Source organism: Alternaria metachromatica (genome assembly GCF_023757995.1).
Source record: "Alternaria metachromatica strain BMP 0045 chromosome Unknown scaffold_18, whole genome shotgun sequence".
Classification (NCBI taxonomy): Eukaryota; Fungi; Ascomycota; class Dothideomycetes; order Pleosporales; family Pleosporaceae; genus Alternaria; species Alternaria metachromatica.
The window spans coordinates 483826-496944 of record NW_026055509.1 but is presented as its reverse complement, the minus strand read 5'-3'; the positions used below and the strand labels follow the sequence as shown (position 1 = coordinate 496944).

General features: G+C 53.9%; 4 protein-coding genes across 4 annotated transcripts; all 4 read left to right on the top strand.

Annotated features, from left to right (window-relative positions):
- Positions 1 to 1294: 1294 nt before the first annotated feature.
- Positions 1295 to 1967, top strand: J4E83_007404 (uncharacterized protein; the record flags this gene model as incomplete). Its single annotated transcript, XM_049334308.1, has 2 exons — positions 1295 to 1519; positions 1569 to 1967. The coding sequence occupies 2 exons, from the start codon at positions 1295 to 1297 to the stop codon at positions 1965 to 1967; spliced, it is 624 nt and encodes a 207-aa protein (XP_049186650.1).
- A 963-nt stretch (positions 1968 to 2930) lies between these two features.
- Positions 2931 to 4275, top strand: J4E83_007403 (Glycerol-3-phosphate dehydrogenase [NAD(+)]; the record flags this gene model as incomplete). The annotated part of the gene is made up of 2 exons (XM_049334307.1): positions 2931 to 2989; positions 3081 to 4275. The coding sequence occupies 2 exons, from the start codon at positions 2931 to 2933 to the stop codon at positions 4273 to 4275; spliced, it is 1254 nt and encodes a 417-aa protein (XP_049186649.1).
- A 1112-nt stretch (positions 4276 to 5387) lies between these two features.
- On the top strand, positions 5388 to 10397 carry J4E83_007402 (uncharacterized protein; the record flags this gene model as incomplete). Its single annotated transcript, XM_049334306.1, has 5 exons — positions 5388 to 6118; positions 6176 to 6410; positions 6468 to 7212; positions 7353 to 7619; positions 7687 to 10397. 5 exons carry the CDS (start codon positions 5388 to 5390, stop codon positions 10395 to 10397), a joined length of 4689 nt encoding a protein of 1562 aa, XP_049186648.1.
- Positions 10398 to 11648: 1251 nt separating this feature from the next.
- Positions 11649 to 12733, top strand: J4E83_007401 (uncharacterized protein; the record flags this gene model as incomplete). The annotated part of the gene is made up of 3 exons (XM_049334305.1): positions 11649 to 11754; positions 11803 to 12269; positions 12341 to 12733. 3 exons carry the CDS (start codon positions 11649 to 11651, stop codon positions 12731 to 12733), a joined length of 966 nt encoding a protein of 321 aa, XP_049186647.1.
- Positions 12734 to 13119: the final 386 nt, after the last annotated feature.

Here is a 13119-nt window from a genome sequence, read left to right as displayed (position 1 = left end):
GACGTCCAGACGGCGTACCGTGCCTCATATGTAGAATGCGGCACCATGTCTGGCATGTCTGACAAGCTTGGAGCATTGGACGCATCCAGCGCCTCTCCGCCCTCCGCCCAACGGGCTTATATCCGACGCGGCGCAACCAAGACAATGTTTTGGGACAGAGGTGGGGAAAAGGTGCAGCTAGCAGCGCGGCGGTGTATGGCAATGCGAATAGCTTCACGAGGAACATGGTGCGTCTTTTAAGGCAGATTTGGCAAGGGCCGTGATTGGTGGTGCCGACTGCCCATATGCATTGGGCCGGTGGATACGTCGTTCGTCTGTGCGGCCCGAGGAAGTGAGCATATGCGGGCCACCCAGCAAGGCAATACGCTAGGTAGTCGCAGCCGGAAGTCAGGATCCGGCATTCTCGAGCGACGGCAGCCGTGTTTGCTGTGGCTATGCCGCATGTTTCTGCTGCTCGAGAGCCGCCGGGCCTGCTGCGACATGCGATGGCATCTGAAACTGTGCGACGTCGAGGGTGCGGTGAGCATGGTGCAAGGCAGCCGTTGTTTTTGGGCGCTGGTGAGGAGTGGAGCTCGGCCCGCCAGACGATGCTTGACCGTCTCTGAGCAGCCCCGTGCGCGTCAGGCGATGGGGTTTGCACAGCGAAGGCGATGCACAGGCGCGTTGACCTGCGACCATGTTCCTTTGTCGTGAGCCAAGCAGGTCAACACATCGGCGCGGGGCGGTATGTCGCGCAGCCAACCACGGCGGGCCTGGCTGGGGGCTCTATCCGAGGCGTGACGGGTTTGGCGTCAGTCGTCGCCTGAAACACACACGGCGACGCTGACGATGGCTGCTCGCGAGGCTGCTGCTGCGTGCCCGAGGTCGCGCAACAGCGTCCGGATGTTCGGCCTTGCCCCAACGGCGCTGCAAATGAGCAATTTGCTAGCGGGCGGCTTTCGCATCAGTCGCCCAGGTAGCTTTTGATCGCGTCTGAGCGTATCTCGAGGTGCAATTGCCCTAGCTGCTAGAGGCAAGCACGGCCGGCTAGCGCTGTTTGCCCAGCCCGTGCGCGGCAGCATATATTCCTGCCCTCCCCAGCAACACCCGCCTCTTCTATCCGTTCACCCAAACCAGCATTAAATCACGCTGTAAGTCCCACCTGTGCTGCGCCCGAAGCCCCCCTCCATATAGTGCGCCCATTGCCCCCTTCACTGCTCCTCCCAAGCCCCAACCCGCGCCCGCTCCACCGCTGCCGATCTCCCGCTGACTCTGTACCGCGCAGGCATTGATATTCTCTGCCCCATCCACAACAATGCTCTACTCTTCCATCATCGTCGCCACCGCGGCTTTCGCCGGCCTCGCCTCTGCGCAGAACTCGACTGGCAGCTACAACACCCCCATCCCATGCTGCAGCGTCGACCCCGGCACGGTGCCCCAGGACGACAAGCAGGCGTGGTGCAACGCCAACCAGAACACTTGCGTCTCCGCCTGCGGTGGTCAGTCCTCGGTCGCCAGCCAGGGCAACAACTGCAACTCTGTTGGTGTACCCACGGCCACGTGCAATCCTTCCGCTAACACATGCCTAGCAAACGCTTGAGTTCGACTGCAAGTGCAGGAACGAGACTGATATCACCTCTGCGCTGGGGAACTACGAACAGTCCGTCGAGGGCCAGATGTGCCGTTACTGGTACGACCAGTGTGTCACCGCCAGCGGCTCCGACGCTGCTGCCCGGTTCGAGTGCGAGCAGGCCCGTGACGCCGAGTGCGGTACCGAGAAGTTCGACGCCGCCGCCACGTCTTCAGGCGCCGCTTCCTCTGGCAGCCCCTCGGCCACCAACAGCGGCTCTTCTCCAGACAACACCGGCGATGCCGCCGCCAGCGGAGCCTCCTCTACCCCCACCGAGGGTGCTGCCGTCCGCAACGCCATGTACGGCGCACCTGCCCTTGCCGGTGGTCTTTTCGCCCTCTTCGGCTTCGCCTTGTAAGCTGGCAATACTCTAGATGGATTGCGGGCCGGTCCCAGTTGGACGGTAATGAGGATGGATTCGCGTCACGGATACTCGCATGGCGATACCACATATCGGGAGTTACGGCATAGCGTACCCAGCGCTTCGACGTTGGCGTCACATTGCTTGCACTGCTATCTATTTGTTCACGGCGGCTGAGGAGAGATGACGGGAGTTTAGGAGGATACTTAATGCGATGTTATGAAAGGACACACGACTTGTAATACCCAATACTACCAGTACCGCCATTGCGCTGTCTAGTTCTGTTTCAGTGATGCTTTCCCACATCCGCGCATCACATCCACCAACATGTGCCGATGCGCAGGCTTGGTAATTGTGTACATGGGGACGCGTCGCGTCTTCCCCGCATCTTCAACTGCCATGGTTTGCGCAGGGACGTGTAGTCTACCATGGTTGTCAGCTGTAGCGCTAGACCGTCGCCCTATTGGTCAATGCGTAGATCAGCCGGCTCGAAGCTCAAGAACGATAAGCGTTATGCAGTTGAACCCATGCCCACATGACGCACGTCTCCGAAATCGTTCCTAGACCCAACATCAAGTAGACTCTACCGTCGGAGCCGCTCTCTGCTCAGTACTTCACGACGCCTCACCGCCAACAGCCCGCCTGTTGACTAAAGCCCAGCCTTCGGCATCGCCGTATCACAAGCTCACAGTCAGCTCCGAAGCCGAGGCCAGGCGGATACCAAGACAGCAGGTGAAAGCCGCACCCCGAGCAGACGACATTTCCCTACTGACTGCATCTAGACATCATAAATACAAGGTCGTGGCTGTCTCGAGACTCCTCTTGTTCGCAACCCGCTCACCTACATACTACGTCACTCCCCATCATCACCTACGCCAAAATTTGCGCAAGCGAGTTGCAGAACCGATCCACGCTCCATACACGACGAATCTTCAGAGAAGACGGTATACCTCGACAAAAATGGCGACTCTCAGTGCTGGACGTAAGCACAAGGTGACGATTGTCGGCTCCGGCAACTGGTATGTGGTTGCATCAGCTCCGGTGCGAGGGGAGATGGCTCCCACGCGCAAGCCATGGACAGCCGCTGAGATCAAGAGCTAACGGCCACAGGGGCACCACCATGGCCAAGCTGGTCGCCGAGAACGTCAGGGAGCATCCGTCGCTGTTCGAAGAGACCGTGCAGATGTGGGTGTTCGAGGAGGACTACACCTTCCCAAAAGACTCGCCTCACTACAGCGGCTCCGACAAGCCCGAGAAGCTCTCGCAAATCATCAACAAAGTCCACGAGAACGTCAAATACCTCCCCAACATCAAGCTTCCGTCCAACGTCGTCGCCAACCCCGATCTCCCCGACTCTTGCAAGGACTCGACCATGCTCATCTTCGTCCTCCCACATCAGTTCATTGCACGTTCAAGCCAGCAGCTGGTCGGCAAGATTCTGCCATATGCGCGAGCTATCTGCTGTACAAAGGGTGTTGATGTCAGCGAGAAGGGCATTCGACTCATGTCCGAGACCATTGGCATGACGCTCAACATCTATTGCGGTGCCCTATCGGGAGCCAACATCGCTTCCGAGATTGCCCAAGAGAAGTACTCCGAGACGACAGTAGCGTACGACCCGCCACCAATGGACTCGCGCAACCCTACCCCCAGCGGCTCGCCGAGTGCCTCGCAGACTGATCTTACTGCTCATGTTGATCTCATCGACCCCAGTAAAAAGAAACCCAGTAAGCGTTCGGCGCATCTGACTGCTCTCCCCAACGAGTACCCCCCTCTATCGCACGAGAATGTTCGAAAGCTCTTCCATCGCCCTTACTTCCACGTACACATCGTTAACGATGTCGCTGGTGTCTCACTGGGTGGAGCGCTGAAGAACATCATTGCGCTGGCTGCAGGCTTCGTGGACGGCCTGGGCTGGGGAGACAACGCAAAAGCAGCGGTCATGCGTGTCGGTATCTTGGAGATGGTCAAGTTTGGCAAGGCCTTCTTCGGAGAGAGTGCTCGTACAAGCACCTTCACTGAAGAGAGTTGTGGTGTTGCCGATGTTGTGACCTCGTGCATGGGCGGTCGCAACTTCCGCTGCGCAAAGATGGCCATCGCCCGCGGCAAGACCATTTATGAGATCGAGCAGTCTGAGCTCAACGGTCAAAAGCTCCAGGGCACCAGTACTGCCTATGAGGTCAACGAGTTCTTGAAGGCCGAGGGTATGGAGGACGAGTTCCCACTCTTCACCGCTGTCTACAATATCTTGGAGGGTAACAACAAGCCCGAGGATATTCCTCAGCTCATTGAGAAGAAGCCATGACTAGAGGAACCCAGGCTTTAGACGTCCGACACATAGCGGTGGGCTCTTGATTCGATAGACTACATCCAGACTTGAAAGCGAATACCCCTTTAGGTAGAATAGACTCCCCTTGAAATCTCGTCGGATCGTGCATCCCGACGCCAATATACCCACGTACCGTGTGCAATCGCCGCATGGCCATGCAAATGAGCTTGTTGCGTTATTTCCCAGCACACCTGCGTTTATAAGCAAACCATCGTACAACACCCGCAGCACCCAAACAGGCAGATTCTGACAGTGGGGACGAGCGTCTGTGTACAAGAATGATCATTTCTGGATATTCGCATACTTCCAAACATATAGAAACTTTATAAGCATTGCATATAGGCGATACGACATATGCACCCGGCCGCGCTGTTAATGCAACCGACTGACGCATGTACCTCCGAACAGCATCGGACTTTAGAATTGCCTTGGCAGGATCGACGTTTAGTTTGGCGCTTGAGTCCGCGGAGCAGCATCCATGCCAACTACATCATGCCGAACATGGATCACTCCCAGCTACCGATCACTGACTTTGTGGAAGACCGCCTGACTGCAGCCTACACACGCGTCAGGAATGCGAGATGGTCCACCTTACACGAGTGAGCTGTGACTCGTGTTGTGGTAACGATATGCAGGGACACCCACTGAGTGGGTAAAGCGAATGAGATCGTGTGCGGCAGGATTGATTGGTAATGCGAAAAAAAGTTAGATCTTCACCCGTTTCAACCGCATCTAGGTTTGCTCATTGTGGGTGCGCTTCGCATCTCTAGCCCTGTCTAGCTTCTCGGCAAGGCACGTCAATCGTTAATCAAATATCAAAGATGACGACATGGCCTTGCTTTAACTCCGATGCCTCCTGCCTGAGGGTTTGTCAACTTCCCGATTTTTTGGCCTGGTGTCCCCGTTATCTGTAGGACCCCATTGTTTCCCGTCTCTTCAACGGCGGAAGCTTAATATCCGCCGATTGAGCAATTCGTCTGCAAGTAAACCTCGCGACTGCTTCTTCTGCCGAGTCTCTTCACAGCACCTCCACATTCTGTTTTCCCTCTAGTACAGCTGCTTGATACCCAATACATTCCTCATTCACCATGTGGGGTTCCGCCATTCCACCAGCAGAACGAGACAATCGACGCAATCCATGGCATGAGGACGACTACCTTCGCGATGGGAGAGAAGAAGTAGTGACACCGGACCACCAGAGCGAGGAGGAGAGTCCAGATCGCGACCGCCTACGACGCGCGGGCACCTGGGGGGAGAAAGACGCAGGAAGACTTGATACACGGGCAGCAGCAGAGGACCTCGAGGTCCTACGAGGAGAGCTTGCATCTCTTTCAAAGTCGCGTTCCCGCGGCGCGCAATCGCAACGATCGAACCCGCTTTCTAGGACCACAAGTCGACTCAGCAAACGCCAAAGCCAGGGCCAGGGTCATCGTCGAGGATCCATTACACGCGCAGAAGAGGGCACCGGCGATGCAGAAGATGACGAACCGGGAGACATTGTTGCTGCGGAAAAGGAAGACGACTTCGAGCTCGATGAGTTCATGCGGGAGGGACACTTCGAGAAGCGCAAGGACGGTCAATCGGCCAAGAAGGTCGGCGTCATTTACAAGAATCTCACCGTTAAGGGTGTAGGGTCGACTGCTTCCTTCGCGAGGACGCTACCCGACGCGATTCTGGGCACCTTTGGGCCTGATCTTTACCGTATCGTCTCCGGTTTTATCCCAGCGCTGAAGTTAGGGAGACATAAGCAGATGCGGACGCTTATCAACGACTTTTCGGGTGTGGTCAAGGACGGCGAAATGATGCTCGTCCTGGGACGGTGAGCAACAAGTCCGTATGAAATGTATGCGTGACAACTACTGACATAGCTTACTAGGCCCGGATCCGGATGTTCCACCTTCCTGAAGGCTATATCGAACAATCGCGAGTCGTACGCTGCCGTGGAAGGGGATGTATCCTACGGAGGTATCCCAGCCGGCAAGCAGAAGAAGCAATTCCGAGGAGAAGTCAACTACAACCCCGAGGACGATTCGCACATGGCCGATCTCAACGTCTGGCAAACACTCAAGTTTGCCCTCACCAACAAGACGAAGAAGAACGAGAAGCACGAGGTCAGTCTCCCGCGCGAAAACTCCACGCCAAAAGCCTACTGACATGATGAACTACAGATTCCCATCATCCTTGAGGCACTCCTAAAGGTCTTCGGTATATCCCACACCAAATACACCAAAGTAGGAGATGAATACGTCCGTGGCGTTAGTGGAGGCGAACGCAAGCGCGTCTCCATCGCCGAGACTCTCGCCACGAAGAGCACGGTCAACTGCTGGGACAACAGCACCCGCGGCCTTGACGCCAGTACCGCGCTCGACTACGCCAAATCACTTCGTATCATGACTGATATCAGCAACCGAACGACGCTAGTGACGCTTTACCAAGCTGGTGAACAGATCTACGAGGTCATGGACAAGGTCATGGTTATTGATGCTGGACGCTGCATCTACCAGGGGCCGGCGGGCGAGGCGAAGCAGTACTTTCAGGACCTGGGGTTCAAGTGCCCGGAACGCCAGACGACGGCTGACTTTTTGACGGCGGTTACTGATCCTACTGAACGTCAGTTTCGTGAAGGTTTTGAAGACAAAGCACCGAAGACGTCGGAGGAGCTTGAGAAAGCTTTCAGGGAGAGTGAGGCTTACAAGAAAGTTTTGAGAGAGATCTCTGAATACGAAACCGAGCTAGAGAACAGCGGCTATGTAGACGCCAAGGAGTTCGAGGGCGCCGTACGGGAAAGTAAGAGTAAGACGGTCCGCAAGAAGAGTCCATACACCGTCTCTTTCATCCGCCAAGTATTGGCTTGCACTCAACGCGAGTTCTGGCTCACATGGGGTGACCAGACTACGCTGTATACCAAGTTCTGTAAGTTGCGCCAACGCGATGAGGGAGAGGTATTTGTCACCTTTCCAGATTTCAAACGTCTTTTGAAACTGGTGCGAGGACCTACTTGCTTACTCGTCGCTCTTACCATCTCGCGATAATCTACTAACGTCTTGGTCAAGTCATCATCATCTCCAACGGTCTCATCGTCGGTTCCCTATTCTACGGTCAAGCTCTCGACACCTCTGGTGCTTTCTCAAGGGGCGGCTCTGGTTTCTTCTCCATTCTCTTCCTCGGGTGGCTCCAGCTTTCGGAGCTGATGAAGGCGGTCTCTGGTCGCAATGTTGTGAAGAGACATGAGGACTATGCCTTCTATCGCCCTAGTGCTGTCGCCATTGCGCGTGTGGTGCAAGACTTCCCGCTGCTACTGGCACAGGTCATTCCGTTCTGTAAGTCATTTCTTCCCGAAGCCCATATGGGATGCATGCGCCTGAAGAAGTTTGCTAACAATTTCAGCCATCATCATGTACTTCATGACCGGTCTGGACGTGGACGTGTCCAAGTTCTTCATCTACTTCCTGTTCATCTACATCACGACCTTTTGTGTTACAAGTCTCTACCGAATGTTCGCTGCTCTCTCGCCTACCATCGATGACGCTGTTCGGTTTGCCGGTATCGCACTCAACCTCCTGATTATCTACACGGGTTACGTCATCCCGAAGCCACAGCTTCTGACGGACTATATCTGGTTTGGATGGATATACTGGATCAACCCGGTTGCGTACTCTTTCGAATCGGTGCTCGCAAACGAATTTTCCGATCGTATCATGGAGTGCGCTCCCAGCCAACTGGTACCACAAGGACCAGGTGTCGATCCCGCGTATCAGGGTTGTAGTCTGACTGGTGCACCGCCGAATTCGAGGACCGTGCCCGGCTCAGACTACCTCCAGGTGTCCTTCAACTACTCGAGGTCGAACCTCTGGCGCAACTTCGGTGTCGTGATAGCCTTCACGGTGCTATATCTTTTGGTAACGGTGATCGCAACCGAAACGGTATCCTTCGCGCAGTCAGGTGGCGGTGCACTGGTCTTCGCCAAGAACAAGCGAGCCAAGCAAGCTGTTAAGGAAGAGGCTCCTCTTGATGAGGAAAAGGTGGTCGCTGGCGAGTCTACCGCGAGCTCAGACACCGCTGCTCACCAAGAGGAGGAGGCGCTGGACTCGATCTCGAGCAGCGAAAGCGTCTTTACCTGGAAGGATGTCGAATACACTGTCCCATATCAGGGAGGTGAGCGCAAGCTTCTGAACAAGGTCAACGGATACGCAAAGCCTGGTGTTATGATCGCCCTTGTCGGTGCCTCTGGTGCCGGTAAGTCCACCTTACTCAACACACTATCGCAACGACAATCTACCGGTGTTGTCTCGGGTGAGTTCCTGGTGGATGGCAAGGATCTCGGCAAGGCTTTCCAACGAGGAACTGGGTTCTGCGAGCAGATGGATCTCCACGACGGTACTGCTACAATCCGCGAAGCTCTCGAGTTCTCCGCCATCCTGCGCCAGGATAAGAAAACACCTAGGAAGGAGAAGCTTGACTACGTCAATAAGATTATCGACCTGCTCGAACTACAGGACATTCAGGATGCGCTTGTTTCCAGCCTTGGAGTTGAGCAAAAGAAGCGCCTCACGATCGGTGTCGAACTCGCTGCGAAGCCTTCGCTGCTACTGTTCCTTGACGAGCCGACGAGTGGTCTCGACAGCAACTCGGCGTACTCCATCGTTCAGTTCCTCAAGAAGCTCGCTCAGGCAGGCCAGGCTATTGTCTGCACCATTCACCAGCCCAGCAGTGTCTTGATTCAGCAATTCGACATGATTCTGGCCCTCAATCCCGGTGGCAACACGTTCTACTTCGGTCCCGTAGGCGAGAACGGAACCGACGTCATCAAGTACTTTGGAGACCGTGGCGTACAGTGTCCGCCTAGTAAAAACGTGGCAGAGTTCATTCTGGAGACTGCAGCGAAACCTGTCAAGCGCAAAGACGGCAGTAAAATCAACTGGAATGAAGAATGGCTCAATTCCGACAATAACAAGCAGATGCTCCAGGAAATCGATCGCATCAAGGCCGACCGCAGCAAGACAGTCTCCAACCAGAACCAAGAAGGGGCAGAAGAGGAATCCGAGTTCGCGGCCAGTGTCTGGGAGCAGACCACCATGCTTACCAAGCGCACCTTCATCCAGTACTGGCGTGATCCGTCGTACCTCTACGGCAAGCTCTTCGTCGCAGTGATCATTGGCATATTCAACGGCTTCACGTTCTGGCAACTCGGCAACTCCATCGGCGACCTGCAAAACCGCATGTTCACCGCGTTCCTCATCATTCTCATCCCACCCACCATCGTCAACGCCGTCGTACCCAAATTCTACCAAAACATGGCACTATGGCAAGCTCGCGAACTTCCATCTCGAATTTACGGCTGGGTCGCTTTCACCACTGCGCAGGTGGTGGCTGAGATTCCTATTGCCATTGTGTCGAGTGTGCTGTATTGGATTCTGTGGTACTTCCCTACTGGACTACCCACTGACAGCTCAACGTCGGGATACGTCTTCTTGATGACCATGCTGTTCTTCCTGTTCATTTCCAGCTGGGGTCAGTGGATTTGTGCGTTTGCGCCGAGCTTTACGGTCATTTCGAATGTTTTGCCTTTCTTCTTCGTCATGTTCGGTCTGTTTAATGGTGTTGTACGGCCGTACGACATGATGCCCGTCTTCTGGAAGTATTGGATGTTCTGGATAAACCCTTCAACGTACTGGATTGGCGGTGTTCTCGCTGCTACTTTGAACGGTATACCGGTTGAATGTCAGGAGAGCGAGACCGCCATCTTCGACTCACCACCAGGCCAGACCTGTTCCTCCTATGCCGGCGCTTTTGCTTCAGCTTCTCCAGGATACCTCCTCAATCCCGACGCCACGACTGGTTGCCAATACTGCCCATACTCCGTGGGTAACGACTACCTTGCTACTATCCACATCAAAGCAAGCGACAAATGGCGCAACTTCGGTATCTTCCTTGCCTTTTGCATTAGCAACTGGGCGCTTGTTTACTTCTTCGTTTGGAGCATCAGAATCAAGGGGTGGAGCTTTGGTTTCGGGGCTGTCTTTGGAGGCCTGGGCAAGGGTGTTAGTAAGATCAAGGGCATGCTAAGTGGGAAGAAAAAGACTGAAGAGAAGGCCTAATAAGTACCGTAATTCGTGTGAGAGCGGGGAAGAGAGATGTCAGAAGCCTATCTAGAATATAATGTTCACGTTTTGGCAAAGTTACATCTCAAGTCATCTTATGAAGAAGCCTCTTTAATCGCCAGTATTGCGTCGGTTTGTGCATGCCATCTCATAGATGTATGCATCTAACAAAGCCGCAAAACCCAAGTCAACATGTCCTATGATACTGGGCGCAACGCATGCAACTGCAGTTTCGTTACCCAGCAGGCTATCATACAACAGATGAATGCAGTAGACCACTAGGCTCACCTTTACGAATGCCAAACCGTACTTGCTTTCTGCATGTATGTTTTCGGGAACAGTATCCAGGAAGTTGTATCCACTTAACCCAACAGCACCACACTCAACCATCATCCTTGCAATATTGGTGGGGAGTTCAGCAGGATCATTGCCGTTCACCCGATTGCTGCTGTCAAAGGCTCCGCGGCTTCCAGTCGGAGTGGAAGACGTTTACTTCTAACGACTTAAGCCGCAGGACGGCAATGTTGACAGTGGCAATCAGATTCTCATGTTCATGTTGCTAGAACGCGGTCGCAGACATCAACGGCGCACCCTTTCCTTCGGAGATATCGATCCCGATGAGGAATGTTATTGTCACTTGAGGCTCCAACGGCGCATGGAGATGGCGTGCATTTGGTGCACAGGTTCGGTGCTGCGGGCGGTCCGGCACGGTACCCATGCGGCTAAGAAGCTAGAGGACAGCTAAATCGTCATTAAGGATGCGAAGGATGTGAAGGACGCGAACTTGTTCACATCGCATACACACTAAAAGCGACTATAACGGGTGTCCCGTTCCGACTTGGCAGGGCGTAACTTAGTATATATCTTGGCGTTTGGCCTTACACATTCACTCGTCTTTGCACCGAATCAACATCCAGAAGCAACCATCGACGTCCGCTATTACACGAACCAAACGCTTTTAGCCAGCACCTAGGCGACATGTGGCAAATGGTATGGGCATCGTGAAGGGCTACCTAGGTATTGAGAACGGAAGCGAACACCACGAAGGATTTCCCAATAGTATCTGCAGGTTAGCGCATCATAGGTATGATAATGGACGGGAACCAGATGAAGGCCATGCTACGAGAATGTGTATTTAAAGCCTTCAAGTCTCTCAGATTTCTTCTCAGTATCCTCATCAGCATTGCCTTCACTCAAGGCAAGCACTATCTTCCCATCAGTTCAACAGACCGGATTACACTTTCCAATATGCTTGCCAAACTCGCTACTCTTTTGACCGTCATTGGCGTATCCAGCGTACAAGCGCAGCTGGTCTACGAATGCGACTCATACACGGAGCCAAATTACGATTCTTGTAAGTAACCGCCTGGCGTTACACGACTCTCAACTAATCGAGTTTTAGGCGACAGAATCATAGCTAACATTGACTGGACGGAAAGCCCTTACAATGGTGGCCGTCCAATTAGAGATGGGGCTTGCAACATCTTCTCTGATCCGACGTTTTCGGACGGACAGGACGCAAACTGCGTCATCGCTGTATGCAACACCCGCGGCGATGGCCAGGACTCGTATTTGAATGTCATCAGCGGCCCGACATACTATCGCTTGATCAAGCAGTGGTGTGAGCCTCAGGGGTCTGGCGGTCGGGCCCCAGGCCCTGCTCAAATAGAGGCAGGTTCAAACCAATACGTCGAAGCCGGCGCCGTCCCAGCAAGTTTCGCTAGACGCAGCTCCATTCGCACCACGACCCGCTCTGCTAAGCCGCAACTAAGAGTTGACTCGAAGACGATAGAGGAGATGGAGGTTTTCTGGGAGACGGTGAGGAACGAAACCATCGAGCGTCAATCCGAGCCTACTATCCAGAAGAGAGTGAGTGTGCAGTCCATCCTTGCCCCTGTTTACCAATTTTACTGCCTTTTTCTAACACGATCCGACAATAGCAAGAAGAAGTGCTTGTCCTCGGTCTTTCCAAGTCCGTTACTCAACCCGGCGTCAGCAACCGGATGAGCGGCATCACCTCACCCGGCGTATCCACCGAGTGGTCGACTACAGAAGGCTTTTCCACCAGCGTCGGCGTGAGTGCCGAATTAAGCGTCGGCTTCTTTGACATCTTCACTGCATCCGTTGGTATCGACGTATCTATGGAATTCAGTCAGGAGTACACCCGGACGATTGAGTTTGATCCAAGCAAGTCGTGCAGTACTTCACAGGAGGCCTTTATGGTCTTCTTGCCGCACTTCGATCACTACGTTGTCGCGGACGAGAACGGCAACCAGTACGATATCTGGATTCCCGTAGAAGGAGGCGATGTCGCAGTCCAGTGTCTTGGCTAGATGAACATGGGGATGATTGTTAGTCGTAAGGCGGTGGGCCTGGTGGCGGGACATATACTCTGCACGATTTTTGGAGTATAGCTAGACCTTTTTGCACTTTCAACAATTGCTAAGGTCTTTTAGATGGATATGTAGTTAGGCTAAATAGAGGCGCCATGGCCACTTACTTGTGTGGCGAAGGCAGTGCTCAATCATCTCTCTATTTTGCTTATTCTCGAACAATTCCTCTTATGCTTTCTTCCAGAATTCATAACGTAGTAGCTCTATCCAACGTCAGTTCCACATCTTGAACAACAAGATTGCATCTCAACTGGCCCATGAGGTATTTGCTGTAGTCCGCGGATAACTACACAAGCATTACAGCCGCGTCTAAAGCAATGAACAAA